The sequence below is a fragment of the Trichogramma pretiosum genome, unplaced genomic scaffold (assembly GCF_000599845.2).
Source record: "Trichogramma pretiosum strain Unisexual culture from Peru unplaced genomic scaffold, Tpre_2.0 scaffold79, whole genome shotgun sequence".
In the NCBI taxonomy this organism is placed as follows: Eukaryota; Metazoa; Arthropoda; class Insecta; order Hymenoptera; family Trichogrammatidae; genus Trichogramma; species Trichogramma pretiosum.
Window position 1 is genome coordinate 183,569 of NW_019641700.1, and position 21,054 is coordinate 204,622.

The 21,054-nt window shown below is 40.9% G+C and overlaps 2 protein-coding genes across 12 annotated transcripts in view; one reads left to right on the plus strand and one right to left on the minus strand.

Annotated features, from left to right (window-relative positions):
- Positions 1 to 12,642, minus strand: part of LOC106657740 (hepatoma-derived growth factor-related protein 2) — a 95,269-nt gene extending 82,627 nt beyond the window's left edge. The window contains exons 1-2 of one of the 6 annotated variants that reach the window (XM_014379411.2): positions 12,369 to 12,642; positions 11,405 to 11,654 (exon numbers count right to left, since the gene is read on the minus strand). In XM_014379411.2, the coding sequence (XP_014234897.1) occupies positions 11,405 to 11,636 (232 nt within the window). In that variant the 5' untranslated portion in view covers positions 11,637 to 11,654; positions 12,369 to 12,642. The other 5 variants (XM_014379410.2, XM_014379408.2, XM_014379407.2 and 2 more) reach the window with 5 other exon arrangements.
- Positions 1 to 21,054, plus strand: part of LOC106657739 (tyrosine-protein kinase Btk29A) — a 99,941-nt gene that overhangs the window by 74,854 nt on the left and 4,033 nt on the right. For 4 of the 6 annotated variants that reach the window (XM_023462611.1, XM_023462612.1, XM_014379402.2 and 1 more), the window contains 7 exons: positions 19,000 to 19,061; positions 19,249 to 19,332; positions 19,601 to 19,665; positions 19,750 to 19,815; positions 19,897 to 20,025; positions 20,139 to 20,332; positions 20,833 to 21,004. In XM_023462611.1, coding sequence (XP_023318379.1) covers positions 19,000 to 19,061; positions 19,249 to 19,332; positions 19,601 to 19,665; positions 19,750 to 19,815; positions 19,897 to 20,025; positions 20,139 to 20,332; positions 20,833 to 21,004 — 772 coding nt within the window. Of the gene's footprint in view, positions 1 to 17,004; positions 17,068 to 17,182; positions 17,286 to 18,999; positions 19,062 to 19,248; positions 19,333 to 19,600; positions 19,666 to 19,749; positions 19,816 to 19,896; positions 20,026 to 20,138; positions 20,333 to 20,832; positions 21,005 to 21,054 lie in introns of those variants that run through there. The other 2 variants (XM_023462613.1, XM_014379404.2) reach the window with 2 other exon arrangements.

Here is a 21,054-nt window from a genome sequence, read left to right on the forward strand (position 1 = left end):
CGGCTACGTGGGCGCGTATACATACATTTTTTGCTCCTTTTTGCGAGCCGACGCTGCACGAGCTTTTAAGCTCGCGTATTATCGCGATTAAGCTTTTTCGCAGCTGTTGATTTTTTATTAAAAAATTCATACACGCTCGCGTTGACAACGATGATTAAAAAAAAAAAAAAAAAAAAAAAAAATCAATGTCGAGCGCGGCGCTCGTTATAATAAACTTTGGGCTTTGTGCGCCTCTTCTTCTGTGTTAGCTTTCGCCACAATATCATATCGGCACGATCGTCGTCATCGCTATATATTGACGAAAAACTATAGAGCTATAGTGGGTAGAGGTTCGAGCACGTGCGAGTGTGTGTGTGTGTGTGCATGCTACGTATACGTATACGCAGGTATAAAGCGCAGTACTCTGGCGTGGTGCAGGTTAATGATGCGCGCCCGGAATGTATTTCCGCGAGCCCGAGGCGCAGCAATCGATGCCATCGTGTCACCGCAACAGAGGCACAGACACACGCACATATACACACACGTGTGCTAGCTCCTAGTGTAGTACATATATATATATATACGAATCGAACGCATATGTGAGTGTGTACGTGTGTGTGTATGAGTAGCAGCAATCCGAATTGCGCGCGCTCAGCATAATTACCACAGTGGCTTGGCTCGGCAGCTCTTGTTCACCGTATACACTGCATCCTATATAAGGTCGGTAGCGAACGAGTCAGAGCAGTGGGGGTGGCTCGGGGAGATAGGGCTGGTTTCCAATGCGACGGGTAATTACTGATACGCACGATATCTCACTCATCTCGCTCTCTCTCTATCTCTATCTCTATCTCTCGCTCTCAAAGACCAGAGCTTGGTTATATGAAGTGAGATACGGAGCCTGTGTATCTACACGCGACTTTAAGGATACCGTGTACCTCTCTGAAGTTCATCCCGTTGCTTTTCAAAGACCTACAATGCTATTATAGACTGTATCGCGATATTGTAACGCGAGCTTTGGTATCGGTGGCAAATAAAAAAATCAGGAAAAAAAATCATAAAACGCACCCGCGATGCACGTACTAGATTTACGGTATCGAATTTCTAGCTGCCGAGCTTCGCTTTCTTTTCACGGTCGTTATCATAGCATCGAAAATTGCACGTTTGGCGCCCGTTAACGCACACAACACGTAAGCCCCCGAGAGAGGAAAGAGATAGAGAGAGCGAGAGCATGCCTCCTTTTGCCAATAAACAGGCACGCGAGGATTGTCTCGAGCTGGAGCATCGAGAGACAGAGAGTGGCATTTTCGTTCGACTGCCAGCGGCACTATTTTCACCGCGCGCCTCGCCGAGGAATTAAGCAGAAACGGAGCTAGATTGATCTGTACCTTCGAAGCAGCCGAGCTTTATTATTAGTCATTGTTTCGAGCTCTGAATTTAAGCTCGATTGTTTCGTGTCGTGTCTCTGTAGCTTCTACTCGACATTGCCACGTTTGCTTCTATGTAATTTTCTTGCAAGAATATATAGTCGTGCCTTCGTCTCTATCGTTTCCGCTGTACTTCTCAAGACTAGTGAGACGGCGCGCATCGATTTTCCCAAAATTCGTTGCACTTTTTTCCTCCTTTCTATGATACATCTTTGCTTGTAAAAGTACAGACTTTGCGAAAACAATCGTCGGGGCGCGACACTGTGTCGAAGATTTATACCGCAAATTTCAATAATATTGTTAAGCGCGCTGTGGCAAAACTATGTTACAGCTCTCTTTCTTTCTCTCTCTCTTTTTCTCTCTTTTCTACGGGTGGTGTATATATACACACCACCGGCAAAGTTTCAGCAAACAAAATGAATTAGTTTTATGGAGTTTCGCGAGAGAACGCGACAACGTATACACGGGAAAAGTAGAATTCAACCGAATAGTTCGAAACGAGCGATGCGGCACACTTACACACAGCTCCAAACTTGCATTGTTGTTAAATTGACGACGAGAAAGAAAGAGTGAAAGAAAAAAACATACATTCGCAAATAGCCTTCCTCCTAAAAATGTGATTATTCCTATTTTAATGTATAAATGTTGAAAAAATACTGTAACGGCTTTTAGTAGGTCTTAAATCGAAAAAATTGATTTGGAAATATTGATACAGCTATTTTCACAAGTTTTTTCATACATAATTTGCGATTTTAATTGTTTCTTCTTTTTTGTTTTTTGATGTTTAAGTTTTTTAAAAACTGCGTTTTACTTGTTTTCATATTCAGAGCAAACCTTCAGTGCTAGATCACCCGCAGTTAAGTAGTGTACGCAACCTGGGGCGCGGTGATCTGACCCATATGTATGTCTGCCCGAGCTTTTGATCATAATTTTTTTTCATTATTTTAGTGATTTTTATCACAAAATTACTCATGGAGAGTCACGTAATCATTCAAGTTCCAAATAAGAGTAGACTACTTGGGTGTTGTAACTCAAATGATACGCTCTAACACCTAAGAAGCGTTAAGAGCAATTCGAACTAACTTTTGGTACCTTCTTCGTTCACAGGAATAAGTTGCATTTTTAATATTTGCTGCGCGATTCGCGGTCAATAAAATCTAATTTCCACGGGCACTCAAAGAGCTTCTTCTACGTGCGTTGCATTCAAAATTACTGATAGGTAAATTTATATAAAATAATATGTGAATATATAAAAAACTTACTGGTGCTATTGTTCGTAGTGTTCTTCTCTTTACTTATTATTTCAGACACATGATTGTGCATACGTCTAAAACCTTTCAGCCATATCTTATCGAAAAGATAATGTCTTTTTTCTCTTATCCAAGTCTCGTCTAAATATGTCACAGCCTCCTTTTGTATCGATTCTTCTTCAACAGTTTCCCTGTTTTGGCGTAGTTTTTCTACCCACTCTAATAATTTTGTTTCGCATTCCCTTTTATCCTCTAGAGATGTATTTTTTAAAATCGTAAAAAATTATTTTTTGGTAAATACATATAAAATAAAAGGTAAATTTATAGAAAAATTACGGGTATAATCATTATTATTAGTTATTTTTATCCTTTCTTCAGTTTCCATTAATATTTGGGACACTATCATGTTCCTCTTTACAAATTTTTTTGACCATTCATAATCGGCAATAAAATCATATTTTAAACTCTCTGCAATAGCCGTAGCGATTCTAAGAAAAATGGATCTTGTGGTCGGTTCTATTGTTTCATCCTTCTTTTTTTTTTTATCCTTCTTATCGCGTTCTTCATTTGACCAATCCACTAATTTTTTTTCAAATCTTTCCTTAAGTAAGGTTGTAGACGATCTTTGAGTTGGAGAATCCATACTTGTCGACTCAATGAAAATCAGTTGAGAACTAATTATAGTATATAGTAATGACCATAAGTAAATAATAAGTAAATATAAGTAAACAATGACGATGCTCAATTTATATTGAGCAGATTGTGACAGATTTTGAATTCTTATTAGAGAGGCGTAATTTTCACATGTGAAAATGTTTACTACAGAAATATTTTAAAGGGAAATTGAGTTGACAACCACCAGGCATTCGTAGAAACGTGGTTCTACCGCAGTGCTTATTATTGTTATTGTTATTAGCGAAATGATTCGTAAGCTAATAGACGCCCTATGGTGCGCGTTTTTCAAGCTATGCATAAACCTCTAACTTTTCGATGCTTAACTATGATATATCCCACGAGTCGTTTTCGTTTTTTTCGTTGTTTTCGTTTTTGTCGATCGTGCATGTATTTTTTCAACGAACATGGCACTTCTTTATCTTTCTTCTACATGACTTTTTCTTCTTTTTTATAATACCGACTTGGTAATAGTTTGAGTTGCTGCTTCTATCTTTGAACTCTCTCTCTCTCTCTCTCTCTCTCTCTCTCGTTCGCTCAACGTCGTGCAGTGTACATCGTATACGAAGCGGCGTGCATTGCACGACATGCAGCTTTGGTGATGCCTCGAGGCATCAAGTTCTCGAGAAAAAGAGACATGCCAACTGACGCTGCTGCTGCTTCTGTCATCGTTGGCGTCCCTCCCCCCGCTGTTGCCGCCGCCTGCGTCTGGCAAGTCATATATTGTGTACACACGCGTACACACGTGACAGCTCGTTATATGATGTAGGTCGATTCTATGCATATGCAGATGGAACCTTTCCGTCATTGGGGAGTCTACGAGAGTTGCAGTAGAGAGCCCCGGCCTACCTATACTGTATGTATAACTACTACTGCTGCTGCTGCTGCTGTTGCCACTACTACTATAGTGCTCCAGGGCGAGTCGAGAGAATGAAATTTTCTCAATTTTGCATACACGTACATCACATTTAGCTAATACCTCTTCAAACTCTAGGACTCATTTTTTTTTACTCTCCTCTCTCTTCGCTGAATTTCGCATTGCTCTTGGAAAATGATGCGCGGCATGAGTGTGAATAAAAAATATCATAACGCATAATGTAATTAGACGTGAAAATATTTTACTTTAGCCGGAGAATATAATTGTAATGAAAAATGTATTCGCGTTATTTGTGAAAAATTCAAGAGATAGTATTTTCGTTGGAGCTGCTGCTACACGGCAGCTGGTTGAACGCAAATTGTGTATACACGTAATATATACGCGCGTAGATTCGGAAAGAGACTCCTTTGATTTGCATAAAAGCCGTAAAACCCTTGAAAATACTGTGTGTGTGTAACTCTTCTGGCGTTGCTCTCTTGCCACCGCTGCCTCGTACTTGAATTAAATTCGATAATCAAGCTCGCGGGTTGCGCTCTTCCTCTCTCTCTCTCTATCGGTCTATCTCTTTCTTTCTTACACTTTGGTTGCGGTGCAATTCTCAATATATTGTATACGAACGAGAAGCAAACAGCTCGCGAGTCGGGTTATGCATATAATCAAACGATAAGTAAGCCCGCATCATTGGGTTTACATAAGCGGCGAACGCAACGCTCCGAGTCCGGAATGAATAATGCCGTTGTACCCGAGCTATTACAAAGCTCGTTATCGAATGAATTTTGCTTCTCTCTCTCGGTCTCGTTCCAGCATACTCGTTGCTACTGTCTGCGCGGATCATAGATCGGGAAAGTCTCGAGACGTACTATATAAATGTACGTTTCTCCACGGGCATTAGCAGTTTCGGGCTCTCTGTGTGCTGTAGACGCGAAAGTCTAGCGCGTATGTACACACAGTGATGGAATGTAATCATTCATAGGCTGTTGATTCGTGTATGGCTGATATCAATTTGTCGCGCAGTCGAGCCAACGATCCTCTTCTGGAGCCGATGCTCCGCGCTCACATCGTCGCTTCTCTCTCTCTCTCTCTCTCTCTTACTCTGTGCAGCTGCAAGCTCGTTTCTATATGTGCATACATATACACGTGCAAGCTCATATACTGTGCACTGTGCACACTCGAGGCTCCCAGACGCGGAACTGCGCACCTGTACGTGTCTGTCTGTCTGTCTGTCTATATGTACACATACATACATGCATAGATACTCGTGTGTGCAGCAGCATCTACTGCAGTTCGCAGTTCGCACTCGTTCACGTGCGCGTGTAATACGTACTACCAACTGTGCAGCTAGCTTCTCTCTCATCAGTCTCTCTCTTCATTCAAGCCTTCTCTCTCTCTCTCTCTCTCTCTCTCTTTCTCTCTCTCTCTCTCTCTCTGTCTCTCTCGGGTGCTACGTAGAGCTGCTGCCACGTATCTGCACACGAATAGTGCTGCTGCAACGGCTTTTCCCAACTGTAGCATGTATATCCGCACGGAGCTCGCCGAGATCGTAATTACCTCGTTTCTTCTTAGTGCTCTCTGACTTTGCGTCTATATAGACGTGCCCTGCTTGCACTGATGTAGGAGTGTGCATATACTCGGACTCTCTCTTTCTCTCTTTCTCTCTTTCTCTGTACGTGTGTACGTGCGGCGCTTGTTTATTTTTGCCGCTTTCGTATATAGAGCTACATTGCTGATACTGCTGCTGCTGCTGCACTGCAGAGCCAGAGACAGAGTCGTATATACATTTTTGCCGACTCGTTTGTGCCCGCTCTCGTGACTACTACTGACTGTGTGTGTACTTGCCGAGCACGTCGAAACTGGGTCGCTCGAGCGCGCGCCGCCCGCACGCCCAGCCTAATGCCGAGCAGCTCGAGCCTCGCGCGCCACGCGCACCACTCGGACCATTGCTTTAATTATCATTCTGCTCTTTATATACGCGCGCACGTGTACCTGAGCGCTTGCTTGATGCACAAATTATGATTTTACGAGAAGAAGATGCGTAAAGAGTTTGAGAGAAAGAAAAGAGAGACATAAAATAACGTAAAGCTTCCGTTCGAGTGAATTTCACGCACACATATTATAAACGTATATTATTCGCGCACACATAGAGACAGTGGGAGTTCCATAAATCGACTGTCGATCACACACCGCGACGGAGGGTCATGAATATGCATGCGGTGTGTGCGATTTCAGTGCATATAGACCACGGCAGACAATTTCATTGCTACGTCGTTAAATTGCAGTAACTAGTCGCAGAAATACGTTTTTGCTTTCCTTTATTTGGCGTATACGCTTGAAATACTATCGAGGTTTACAGCTATCATTCAGAATGGGCGAAAATATTGTGCTGATTTTTTAAAATGTGTATTATATGCAAGAAATGTGATTGATTGATTGAAACTTCAATTTGATTAATATAACTTTTAACCTTGAGCTTATATTTCCAATGAAAATGTATGCAAACACTTTTTCCGAAACGGATGAATATCTCTTATTTGTACAGAATTTTTCTTATCTTCAACTCGAAGAAATAAAGTACCGTATAAATTAAGTAAATCTAAAGATATGCCTTATTGTCAAGTTACTCGCTGCAACTTCGAAAGCTCTCGGCTATATCTTGTTTTTATCTTGCGGCTTGTTTGAGAGAGAGAAAACGAGCTTTTAGCCAGGTGTTCGCGCGCGTATGACTTCTTGCCAACCTTATTAAAGTTTCCTCTCTTAGTTGTGTATAAGCCGCAAGGCTTGCTGCCGCTGTGTTCATCTTATGGCAGTTGCCGCTACGCGATATTTGCTGTGTTCTTGCTGCGAGCTTGCGCCCGTGTGTATATATATGTATGTGTGTGTGTGTGTTTTCCCGCGTACTGCTGTAAGCTCGAGAAACTTATGCACCGATTTCGGTCTATATAATCAACATCAATGCTCTCTCGGAGCTAGTTCGAGTCTGCGCTCGAGGAAAGTTGTAACCGCGTTAAGCATGTATATCCGTTTAGCCGGCTTTGCTTCGATTCGAATTTCGCCTTTTCAGGATCGATAATCAAAAGAAAACTCGAGCTGGTAACGTCGAGTTGAATTAAGACTCGAGTAAAGGCTCGGACTATTAATTGATCTTTGCTGCGTCGATCGTATGCACAAAGATCCTCCTATTCAAGGCTCGAAGAACGAGAGAATTTCATCGAAGGTATTCGGTCTCTTTTGAATTTAATCGAGAAACTGCAAGTTGTAGCAGCAGCGTGCTCGAAAGTCTGGAAAATTTAAAAAGAAAATTTACGGCTACTCCTTTTTTGCACGTCTTGATGTTCTTTTTTTAACGTTACGCCAAAGTAATCGCTGAATTTTTTCTTGATATTCTATAAATATACGGGCTATGTATGTGCATGCATCGCAAGCTCCACACAATGCCGAGCACTCGGTTGCTGCTGCAGCGCGCAAGAGGCAAGCGTACAAGTGTAAAGCTATCTTGAACATAAAAGGTTTTACCCTTTCACGGCTTTTTTCCATTATATACGAAGCAGGCTGAAAAAAAGAAGAAAAATAATAGTTTGCGCAAGCTTCTCATATGCACTAGGCGCGCGCTCGAGGCTAAAATTATAAATGAATTCAATGGCGTAGTTCGATGAGGGGAGTACTGCAGGTACACGATCGAACGAGCTTTTAAGAAATAATCTGGCTTTTCCTATATAGCCTCGGTGCTTCGATGGAGCGCACGGTTGTTGTGTTCTCGTGCACACCTGCACTTTGGAGGGGAAAAGTATTGGGTTATCACGCCGAGCGTTATAATGCAGCTAGGACGATTTTATGTTGCTCCCACCGAGAGAGTGTATACTTTTAGCATGCGCGAATTCGAAACTCTTAAGAAAGTGTGAACTGCGACGATCCAAGTATAGGGTGCAAGCTCACACACAAGACAAACGGGGGCTCGTTGCAAAAAGAGCCAGCGATACGCTTTTAATATTTCAGTCAGGAAGGCAGGCGCTGCCGCTGCCGCTGGAGGAGGCACACAGGAGTGGAGGCCAGTACTTTTGCCAAGAAAAATCCGGGACAATTGAGGGGGTCTTGTGCAGAGCAGCAGTTGGTAAAAGAGTTCCTATACTTACTCGTTTTTCATCACACGAAAGAGCCTATAGTAGGCGTGTACGTGAGCTTGTGCGGGCGCGATTGTGTGAGTATTTGCAGAAAGAGAACAAGAGGGAAGAGAGAGAGAAGCCAAAATGAGGAAAGAATGGAACGAGAAAGAGAGTTGAAAAGCAGAGATAGAAGATAGAGAGCGAACTTTCCAATTGGGAGGAGAAAGGAGTACTGGGTTTGGCAAGACGTTTCGCCTCTTTCCAAGCTACTTAAAGACGAGCCACTCATTCTATGTGTATCCCGTACGAGCAAAAGAGAGGGAAAGAAAGAGGAAAAGCGTGAGAGAGCTGCAGTGGAAAACGAGGAACTAAGATTACGCCAGGAAATGCGCACCCGCAGCACACTGCTGCTGCTTATATTCTCTCCATATTTTCTTTGCATCCGTATACCTTTCGGTATTTCTATCTATGCACATCTTTGTTCTTTGTCGAAAGCTTTACCTTTGATCTTTTAGTCCCGATATGCACCATTTTTATTATCTTGCCATTCGATCTGCTGTATACGCGTGAGAATACGCTTGATTTTTCGAGCTAATGCAGAAAAGCTCGAGTCAACGAAAAAGAAGCCGTTAGCAATCGTATAATTCGATGCCTTGCGTCGTTTAAGTTATTTGAAACTGATTCTCAAACTACTTTGTTTCGCCGTCTCTGCCAGTGGGTATAAGCGTCTATTTTCAAGTGATAGCTTATCCCGCGATCGTCGAGATGCGACCGAGTGCATCAATTTCATTTCAAATCAGGAACTGCGATCTATGCGCTACACGAAAAGTTTCCCAAAAGGGAGATTGACATTCTCATCGTATGCTATACTACCTGCAATAAAAACGATGTGCGAGACGAGCATCTAATACCGTGAAACTTTTGCCAATCTACTGCCTTCTCCTCCCGCAAACACAAACAAAATCGAGCGTGCGTGAATCGGAAAATGAACGTTTGCAGAGCCTTCGCGCGCGCGAGCGAGCTTTTATATGCACTTTTGTCGATTGAAAAAACAAATTTCCGAAGAAGCTTTCACGCTGCTACTGCTACTGCTGCTGCTGCTGCAGCGTATAGAAAACTAGAAAACTGCATGCGTAAATTCACACAGCGTCGTCGGTCCGGTACCCCAGCGTCGCGTACACGTTTAGTAATATCTTGCCTTGCGGTGCTCATATATATTCCGCAGTCTGCATTCTTGGCATTTGAAAAAAAATCTCTACATTATTCAGAGGCGCATCGCCGCACGCGTGCGACGCTCGAAAGAACCCGAGGCTAATTTTGGGTAGAGCCACAGTGCATTCGCGCGATATTGAAAAAAAAAGGTGAAAAAAAAATGAAAGAGGAAAAAATTGCTACGAGCGTGAAGAAGAAACTTACGTCAATAGTGTCGAGACAAATTGATAATGATGCATATGATTGTAAGCAATTTTCGCTTTGTTTCCGTACTGAGCAATTGAGATGATGTTTACGTTGAAATGATTAATACTCTGATTTATAGCATTGAATAGATATCAAAATATTACTTTCGAAAGGAACAACGAACTATTGTAATCTTAAAAACGACAAAAAAAATTTCGTCGCGAACAAAACATGTACATTGTACAACAGAGTGGAATCTCTATTCGTGGTACAAACTATTGGCGAAAAAAAAGGATTTTCGACGCGTTCACTCGCTCGTTCGCAACAGTTTCTTTTACATATAAGAACATGAATATATTCGCACGCGAAAATTCAAGGATTTTGCCCCCCAAACTTATACGGATACAAGTTCCGAGCATTTTGAACTTTAAGACTTTCCCTACTATTGGCCTGCCATGAATTTTGGAAAACGTACAAGTTATGCATGCGCATGTGAATAGCGCGTATGCATGTGTGTGCTATGCGTTTTCTCTCCGTTGCCGAAGAAAAGCGAACGCCTTGCGAAGTTTCCTTGGGCTGCAATGCTGCGCGCACACACACACATAAATACACACACACTCACATACATAGGCACATACGTGCGCACACTTACAAGCGCAGAGTAAACGAATTTAACTGCAATGCATCTATTGGAGAAATACTTGCGCGAACAATTACGTTATAATTAGAGCCTCGAGGGGATTAACTTCTAATGAAAAGGAAGTAGGAAGAAGTCTGGATCTTTTCAGAGCACGCGAGTACGCCTCATTAAGCCTTTTCAGTCTAAATCAAGTTAGTCGAAAAATTTGTAGCTCGATTCAAAACTCATTGGTGGTGGCAGCGCGTGACACACTGTCTAACTCGAGCTTATATATATTTTTAATTCTCATTTTCAGACGATTACGAGATGAAGTAGAGAAAAGAATTTTTTATTCACAAAAAAATATGAATAGAGAAACAGCGTTTTTTAAGGTATTTTCTTAACGGTGATTGCTACTTTTCAAAAAAAAAAAAAAAAAGAATACCACTCAAAAAGAAAGTCATTCTTCGGCGTTTTTCACTGCGAGTGATTTGACATAGTCGATGCTTTGCTTTGTCACTGGTTCTTTTTGGGCTTGCGATTTTTGGCTCAGTGAGCCTTGCCTAGCTGAATTCTGTCAACGTAAGCACTGCACCGCACTTTTTTCTCCGAATAAAGTTTCTTATGAACACTTGTTCCTATCGCGTTAATGTTTAGCAAGTACTATCTGGTTTACAGATATTTAAACAAAAATATTCTATAATACCCCGTTCGACTCCCTTTGGAAAATAAGAAAAGAAATGAAAAAAAGGATATGCGAGATCATTTCGTAATTATAACAGCGATAAAAAGTCGATTCGAAACATAAATATCGAAACACGAGCTCGTTTTTTCGTTACGGCGCGCATCGATCCAATAACTTTTTAGCTAATTTTGACAATTTTACCGAACGAGTAATTATTTGGAGTAATTCACAGTAGCTTTTGGTTCCTTCCTTTGTCTTAGGTGCAAATTGATTGTTTAGTATTTGCTGCGCGATTCACGGTCAATAAAATCCAATTTTCGCTGACTCTTTAACGCGCGCCGCGTTCAAAAGTACTCATAAGTAAATTCATATAAAATAATAGGTGAATATATAAAGAACTTACTGGTGCTATTTTTCGTATTAATTTTCTTCTTGTTATCGCTTCTTAATATTTTAGACATAATAGAGTACTTATTTTCAAAATATGTTTGCCAGACAGGACCAGGATTAACATCAACGTTCAATTTTTTTCTAAGTTTCTTAACTTGAGTTTGTATAGTACTTAATACAACAGTTTTGTTTTGGGCGTGTTTAGCTTCCATCCACTCCACTAAACTTGCTTCGAAACCATCCATATTTTCTTCTAAATGCACCTTTTAAAATTGTAACAACTACTTTTCGATGTTTCTTTTAAAATTGTAAAAAATTACACGACACTAAATATACATAGGTAAAGTTCAGAATTTTTTAACTAGTCATGTGACGGAGGTTGTTAGATTTGAACACGCTTTAGGCATATGGAGTACATAAAAATGAATATAAAAAAAATTGTTGTTCAATTCGAAGTTTTTTTACGACCTCTTTTTGTTAAAAATAAGGTTTTTTGGCTCTAAAACTCGACAAAATTTGTTCTGAAAATATCTGAAACAATTTTTATGCCATCAATAAGTGGAAAAATGTTCAGGCTTTGTTTCAAATTGCACCACCGTAAATAAATATTTATAATTTTGAATGTTTTTTTCTGGAGCGCTGAAGCATTCAGAAAATTTGAAAAAATTCGAGGTTGTTTGACTTGCAGAAATGTACCTTCAGGAATTTTTTTGGACTTTCAAGTCCAAAATAACTTCAGACTCGGTAAAAATAGAAAAAAAAGTTCATATGGAGCGTGGCACGTACGAGAAGTACGAGGATCTGCAATCTCGGTTTTGGGACCCTTTTTAATGTATTATAATACCAAAAGTGTGTCCAAATCCGTAGACCCCGAGCGCGCGATTATTTAAAAGGTTCTGAGCCTTACCTATAGAAAATTAAAATGATAGGTAAATTTGTAAAAAGCTTATTTGTAAAATTGTTCTTAACGTTCTCACTGCTAACACTGCTTTCTCTGTTTACTACTTTAGACGCAATTCTATGCTTGTTTTAAAAATATTAGACACACTTCTGCTCGAAATTTAAAATTCTGCAGCTATTGCTGTAAGAGTTTTTTGTCCTTTTTCTATTTTGTTAATTATTTTTTTGTTCATAAATATAGTTACAGGCGACTAATTAAAGAATCCACACTTGACTTGTATAAAATCACTTGAGAACTAGTTATAGTATACGATCATGAGTATAAGTAAATAATATGTAAATATAAGTAAATAGTGACGATATTCAATTTATATTGCGCAGATTTTGACTGCTTTCTACTACAGAAATTTTTCCAAGGGACATTGTATTGACAAATATAAGGCGTTCTTATAAACAAGGTTCTACGGCGATGCTAATTATTATTAGCGAAATGATTCGTATTCAAATAGATGCGTTATCCTTTTTGTATACAAAACCATGGATGAATCTAGACCAGAAGAATGAAAATCCTTGCAAACATATGTTTTTTTTGCATATAAGTACTGAATGAAAGTGAAGGCAAGTTTGAGCCTTATGAGTCAAGTGATCAAGTGAACAATTTAAAATTATTATGTACAGTGCATATTTTTATTGCTTTTTACCACGCGCAATCGTATTTTGGAATATGTTTTCATTTCTTAACAAATCGTATAGACACCATTCGAGATTCGGAGGAAGAAAATTCCAATTAAAAATTTGTTTATTAAAGAACAACGAAAAATTCTGAAAATTATCGAAGTTTGAGAGCGATGAAGGTCATATTAACGCGTGAGGTTTTTAACCTTTTTTCACAGCCTCGTCACAATTTTATATCTTAATCTGTTACAATTTATTGCCCATTGTCGACTCCATCGGATTATATCGAGACAGAAAAAAAGGAAAGACTGCATCGTTGGAACGTGATCTATATAAAACTCGAACGAAAATGTACGAAGAGCAGTAAAAAAAAAGGAGAGAAAACGAGTACAGAAGTAAAGCTCGGGTTGGTATAAATCCTCGTCAGCAGCAACGACAGCACAAGAGCTAGAAATTTTTGTTATAAAAGAAGCTCACACAGGCTAACGCCGTGGCAGTCTCTTTTAAAATTTTTTTGTATACCTCTTATTCTGATACCGAGAAAGAGAGAGAGAGAGAGAGAGAGAGAGAGAGATAAAAGACTCCGTTCTTTTGCCAATGATAGTTCTGTACTTCTCGCTTGATATCAGAATTGAGAAAAAACGAAATTTCGCGCCAATATGGAAGAATATGTTCTCGCGAGGGATCGGCGACGAATATTTGGCGCATGGGGCACTCCAGGGGACACGTAGGTACAGCTTTACTATTGGCTTGTGCGCCAATGTCGCGCAGTGCACCGACGATATTCTCCCGACATATTCAGCGCGTATCTTTATCCTTGTACGTGTGCTCGTACCCCGTGTGCGCAGCGAGACCTGCCAGCTTCTCTTCCTTTTTTTCTCTCTGCGCTACCGTCTACTCTGCATTCGCTTTTTTCCATCCCCGCGAGTTATGCATTATAGTTGCGCAAGTGTACGTACGACGCTCTACGGTGTCTTATTTTATTTAGCACTCAGCGTCTCATCTATCTTTGTTGCTCGGTACTTCTCTTGCTATTGCAGCAGTTTCTTACTTGTAAATAAATTTTCTCGACATCGTGTATTCCGTCCTCGGGGTGCTTGCTACGTATTTATTACATGAGTTCTTTTTCATTCTGCATCGATTCATCAAGAGCATGTCATTCTTAGCTTTCTTAAATTATTGAACAATCATCACGGCTTACCTATAAAGGTCGAAGAAATTTTTTTTACACGTCCAAAATAACCCATAATATTTACGTCTCGCGCTCACTATTTATGTATATTACAGATATATAAAAAAAAGTTATTTTGAATTTTGAGTAGACAGTTTCATAAATTTATTATTTCATTTTTAATGTCCGAATGACATTTTCTAAAGTGAATATGAAAAATTCATATTCTGTTCATCATTTCTTTAATGTATATGGGTCAAATTTTTTTTTTTGTGTGGAAACTTATTCGTTTATAATTTGTGAGTTATCTCCTTCTCTCGAGTGACTCGAGCTCAAGGACTTACACTTAACTAATCTCACTATTTTACATTAATTATTTATTTTAATGCTTACGCCCAACTTGAGAGCTAAAAACGCAAGCTATGAAAAAAATTTATTTTTTCGGTCGAAATGGCACGCGAAAAGCAGCATCGTGCGTGTATATTATCTTTAAAAAAATTTGAAATATTACGCTCGTTGCGTTGGCCATTTGAGTTATTATGCTTTAACATTACGCCGGGACTACATCCAACTTTGTGCCATAAATAATGCAATCGCATTCATGAGCGCAGTTGACGAGCACATTTTTTTCCAGCATCAGTTGGTTTCGAGTATTAGCGTCTGAATTAAAAAAAATGGCTTGTGTACGAGTAAATTCAAAATCTCTACTCCTCGGGGAAATTTTCAAAAGATACGGTTCGCGCTTCGTAGTGAAATAGCGTTAAATTAATGTTACTGAAAGCTCGTCAGACGCAGACAATTTTTGGTAGTTTGTGTGAAAAAAAAATTATTTACAGAAATGAACTATGTACAGTAAAAAATAACTAAATAAATTGTGAAGATCCCTTAAAAAAATGCAAACATTTTATAAATACAATTCAAGGTGCACAATAAAGATAGAAATGCAATACTCCAATAATCCATTTGTTAATAGATTCAAAAATATTATTGTTTTTATTATGTGTGAATTTCAAAGATTATACCTTGGAGTAAAATTTTAATTTTATCTTTGCAGTGACAATAGTGAGCAATTACAATACTGATAATAATTAACGAAAAATTAAAAAATTAGTATTGTGTCGAAGCAAAATATCGATTAATGGCCTTTAGAGATTGAGAATTTTATCGACTACTCCATTCTGCTTTATTTAAAATTGTGAAAATACTTTCAAGTTCATTCGAATATTATCTCGTACTTCATTATAAAGTGTGGAAAGTAATTTTCATCATTGCTCGAACCAAAACTGCACCGGTATTCCTGACAACAGTTAAAACGTACTCGTACACGAATAATGACACTTGGTTCGCAATTATTAACCAATTCGAGTCATCACTTTAATAATTAATTAGCAATTATGAAACGTATACAGTCTCGCATTTTATTAAACGAGCCGCGCGCTCGTATACAGAGACGCGGCAACTCGCTCGGTGTAATTTCTTAATTAATTACACCTCACGAACGAATAATTTCTAATTTTTAAAACAGCCACGACGAGCGTCTCTGTGCACTCGTATACGTCGTCGTTACGCAATGCCAAGTAACCGTGCAGCAGTACGTCATTTTGTACATTACGTAATGTAATTAAAAGTATACAGGATATTTAAAGTAGTAGCCCGGCGAACAATGCGGCGCGGTGCAGAGCAGGAGCCGCCATTCTTTGTCGAGCTTAGATATGTTCCCCGCTGCAAGCGCGCGTACGACATGTAATGGAAAAGACCTCTTTTGCGAGACGAGATTTTAACCCGTGAATGCATTATTATTGGCGTACCTACAGTGGCCCTGTACACACGCGCGCATTGGGTGCATATAGTGTACTTGTCTCGCAGTTCTCAAGGGCTGCAGCAAGGTAGTAGCAGTAATAGTAGTAAATAAAACGACTCTGCAAAAGATATGTACAGAGAGAAAGAGAATCGTGCTGCGGAAGGAGCATAATCATAAGTGGAGGGGTTGGATTCGTCTCGCGCAACGATGCTGCCGCTGCCACTGCCGCTGTGCCGTGCTGTTGGTGCAGCAGTAGTGGGGTTGCAAGAGGTTGAGGTCGCATTGATTTTGTCTAGACAGGGTGGAGACTACTAGACGCGGAGGCGAGCGCGCACCTCACGCCGGCCGCTACTGCACTTTATATATTCTCTGGTGCTGCTGCCGCTGCACCGCACGCGATTTCTTTCGCCTCGGTATCATTGTTTATAAATCAATTTTCAAATGTCATTCGACGTATCTTAATTCCATTTCAATCCGGCCGTGGATCGTCGTATAGATATTGGCCGATCGATACTTTTTTTCCTCTCGCGCGCGGGTGCCGGCTGATCGCGACTCGACTTTTCGAGGCATACATGGCTGCGCGTCGCCCGGCAAGTATCACAAGGGCCTTCAGCGAGTGAAGTTTGCTTCGTAAAGTAACAAGGACAAAATGACTGCGACGCCGAGGAGTGCGCGTTGTTTGGTTCAGTGCTGGGATCACATCCACTTGTATACAAAAAAATACCTCGCGTCTCGAGGATGTAGCGTGACTCATCATCTCGTAGGATAGTCGCATTCGCGTGCCGCGCGCGTATGTGTTAGTGCTGCAGAGACAGGCATATAAGGGCGTAGTCGTTCGTATTGCAAGTGTACGCGTGGCATACGAGGGACACTGCTATATTTATATACTACAGCGCTGCAGGAGCCAAAAGAAGACGAAGAAGAAGAGAGAAAAAAACCTGAAACCCAGCGAATAATAAAAGGGAGTGAGCGCGCCCGCGAGGGCTGCCGCTGTCGCTGCTGCACGGGGCGCTCGTACAATGGTACGTGTAGTAACACCGCCGCCGACATGCCGGCTCGTAACGAGGGGTTGCGTCAGTCGCCGGCTATAAGGACGCCGAGGATGAGATTACTACGCTGCCGCCGTTCCGTGAGTGTTTATACGTGTACACACGCTCGTGCGAATTAAGGCGTACGTAGAGAGAAAGAGAGTTAGTTTGTTGCAGAAGGAACATTTATCCAAGTGCACATGTGTGTATGCGTGTGTTTGAGTGTGCTTCGATGAACTTTGACGTAATTGTTACTGTTTTTTTCGTTTACTTTTCAATTCGCCATTTATCGAGTGGCATGCTCTTGTGGAATAGTTTGGTACGTATTGTGAATTTTTCTCCCGTCAGAGTGAATATTTGAGAAATATCCGCTTTTATCGAAGATTTTGTTGACATTTTTTACCGTAAAAATAAGCAAATCGCGTTTTTGTGTTTACTTATCGTTTTAAATTTTACAACAAAGAACATTTACCGTAGCAAAATTAATCAGACTTCGGTTAGGGCAAGGATATTGATTTTTCGGTAGGGCAACTGCGTTCCCTACAAAAAGGCAGGACTCTTGTGTAGGTACATGACTCACCGCCTGTATTCGTACCGCGCGTATAAACTTGAACTATATTATATACTTCAAGCAGCATCGCTCCCACGACTCAGAAAAATCGCTCGCGTCGCAGAAAAATGTCCGCGCGTTCAAAACTACGTTTGAGCAATTTATTATTAATTTTTTTATTTTTTAACTGCGAAGTAATAAACCTTAACATTAATTTCCAAAGCGTCGTTTCGGCCGACTGTAAAAGAGCCCCGAAATGACAAAATGCCGATAAAATGCGCCATTAATTGCGCGAGAATGCGCTCGATCGCTTTTAAACTCACTTTATAGTCAAGCCTCGCGTTGCGCTGGGTTTAAGCGACAAACTTGCCTGCAAATAAACGCGCGCGCACACGTATTATATATCTATTGTGCGCGCCTCTTCTTTCTAAACTATTTCAATCGGCGTCCTCGATAAATCAGTCGCGGATCGATGACGCTCTCGCTCGAGAGTCGATTCACAATTATTGAAAACTCCATTGACTTTTGTAAAATCCTTCGGTTTTTTTCCGCGTCTATAAATTCATAATCCCCCCGTATATAGTCTCTCTCCTGCGAATTGATTCGGGAAGGCACTTGCTCGGCTGGGAATCGCTTATTTGCATAATAGCTTTTCGTTGATCGAGTCATAGAATCGTGTGGCATTAATTGTGCTCCGCCCGGCGGCGACGTTACTAGTAGTAGTCATTGACAGATCAAAGTAGCCCTTAACGCGCCCGTAGCCTAGCTATATATGTATAAACACGATTGGCTCGTCGAGTACACAGATCGAAAGGTAAATTGGAGCAATTTATATGCTCCTCTTTGGGGGCGAATTAATGGCCAAAGTGAACGCGAACTGCAGCTGCTGTTGCTGCTGCTGCTACTGCTGCGGCGACAGTAGTCGAGACACTCGACGCTCAAGCCGACCGAGGCTTGAACAGCAGAGAGTTGTGCAGAGCGTAGAATCGCACGTTCCTGAAATGAGCTCTGGCAGCATCGATAAAGAGAGAGTTTCGAGCCATCGATTCGCCTCTTCCTCTCCCCGTCGCTCTCCTTCTCTCTCTTACCCGCGTCGTTACTTATATTTTATAAGCTATTTTTTTCGTCTTATTTTTAAAACTCGAAGAAAGCCACTTTGGCTTTGGCAGCGACGACTTCTTTGGTACTCGAGTGCTTTTATAATTCAATATATACATCCAATGCTTACGCCTATGTTTTTAATAGTATATTATATACGAGATGGAAAAATGCGCCTCATTAACGTCAAGCGGTTCGCTCGCGTTATCCGAGTGTGCCTTTGATAAACATTTTACAATTTTATCGGAAAAGTACTTACATTGATGCGTTACACTTTATACGGTTGTGTTTTTAAGTACTATAAACAAAAAGAATATATTAAATGCACAAAGAGCGGTTAAAGAGCTTGCAAATAATTTGTCGATCGTTTTGTTTTTTGTTACAGCGACACCATCGACTCCAGTGATGCCGGGTGGAACGCCTGGGACGCCCTCGTCCAAGGCCAAAGTAAGTTTTTATTCTCATTTTTTTTTCACGAACACACCTGCAATTTCAAAATAATGCAGGATTCGCTGCAAAAAATATTGCGAATTTTTTTTCAAAGCCTTCGCTATGAATTATACACACAGCGAGCTTACATACAAAATATTCGCATTTCATTCATATCATATATATTTTTTTCTCTCTTTTTCAGGATAAACTGATGATTCGAAGTAAAGTGGTAGTGGCTCTATACCCTTTTCGAGCTATTGAAGGTGGCGATTTATCTCTTGAAAAGGTAAAAAGCTCGCCCCGTTTTATTGCTTCTACTACGAGTATAGAGTTTCGTTCAAACACGTTACATTTATACTCACTTCATATCGAACCGCAAATATAAAGCTCTCTCGCATGTCCTTCTTCGCATCAATATACCTTATACCATTTATATCTCGTCTCTTTGAATATTCCCTCTCTTCCTATGCCGCGACGCGCGCGATATGGATTATCAATATATCGTGCGACAATAGCGCGCCTCGAGGATTGATCGTGAAATGAAATTGTTTCAGGGTGCGGAATACGAGGTGCTGGATGATTCGCAGGAGCACTGGTGGAAAGTCAAAGACGAGCACGGGTAAGATATATAATTCATTTTCCGATTCGATCAAATCTGCATACCGACTTGAATTGCCATCTAATGTCGTACTTTTGTTTTCAGTTCCATCGGTTACATACCCAGCAATTATGTCAAAGAAAAAGAACTCTTGGGTCTCCAAAAATATGAGTGAGTACACGACAATTAGTAACGACCATCAGCTGAAAAATTTGAGATAATTTTCTAATTAACGATGACGTTTCGTTTCAGGTGGTACGTCGGTGACATGTCGAGGCAACGCGCCGAGTCGCTTCTCAAACAGGAAGACAAGGAGGGCTGCTTCGTGGTTCGCAATTCGTCGACGAAAGGCTTGTACACGCTATCGCTCTACACGAAAGTGTAAGTGTGCAATTTCCCGAATGACACGACGACAATTTTTTTTTCTGAGGCGAACTTTTATGCGTCGAACTGTGTGTGTGTGCGGTTATAATATGCTGGAAAATTTCTTTCAGGCCACATCCGCACGTGAAGCATTATCACATAAAGCAGAACCAGCGAGGCGAGTTTTATCTGTCGGAAAAGCACTGCTGCGGCTCCATCCCGGATCTCGTTAATTATCACAGACACAACAGCGGCGGACTGGCCAGTCGACTCAAAGCTAGCCCCTGCGACCGGCCCGTACCACCCACTGCTGGACTCAGTCATGGTAACATTTTTCCCCCCTCGATTCATTGCTACGATTCAAAAAAATTTTAACGCCCGGTCGAACTATTGCTGCTGCTCCTTTTTTTGTAAACGTAAAACTTGATGTGCCTTTCAAACTTCTTGAACGGCTTATTTATTTAGCTTGGCGCCTCGCTGAAAGGTTTTTTTCCTTACGTTGGAGAGAGGAAAAAAAGTCAATCGTAAAACTTCTATTTCCGACAAGTCAACTAATAAAACTTTTCACACCATAAGCTGTGATACCTGCGCGTCAGTTCAATCAATTACATTAGTGTATATACGTATACAACGCGAAAAGTTTGTGAATTTCTTAAAAGTTCGAGATCGACGCTCGCAGTTTTATCGCCGCGCAAGATTTCTCGGGCGTGCAAAAGTACCCCGCGAGTCGCCGTCGCCCTGTCCCAGATTATCGGTTTATCGTTTTAACGATAAATGCGCGCGAGAAATTCATCGTTTTAATATAATACTTTCGTGTGTCCACAGACAAATGGGAAATCGACCCGGCCGAGCTGCATCTGCTCGAGGAGCTGGGCTCTGGACAATTCGGCGTCGTGCGTCGTGGCAAATGGCGCGGATCCATCGACGTAGCCGTGAAAATGATGAAGGAGGGCACCATGTCCGAGGACGACTTCATCGAGGAGGCCAAAGTGATGACGTGAGTATAGCTCCTCTCTGCTCTCGACACGTTGACGACGTTACGTATGG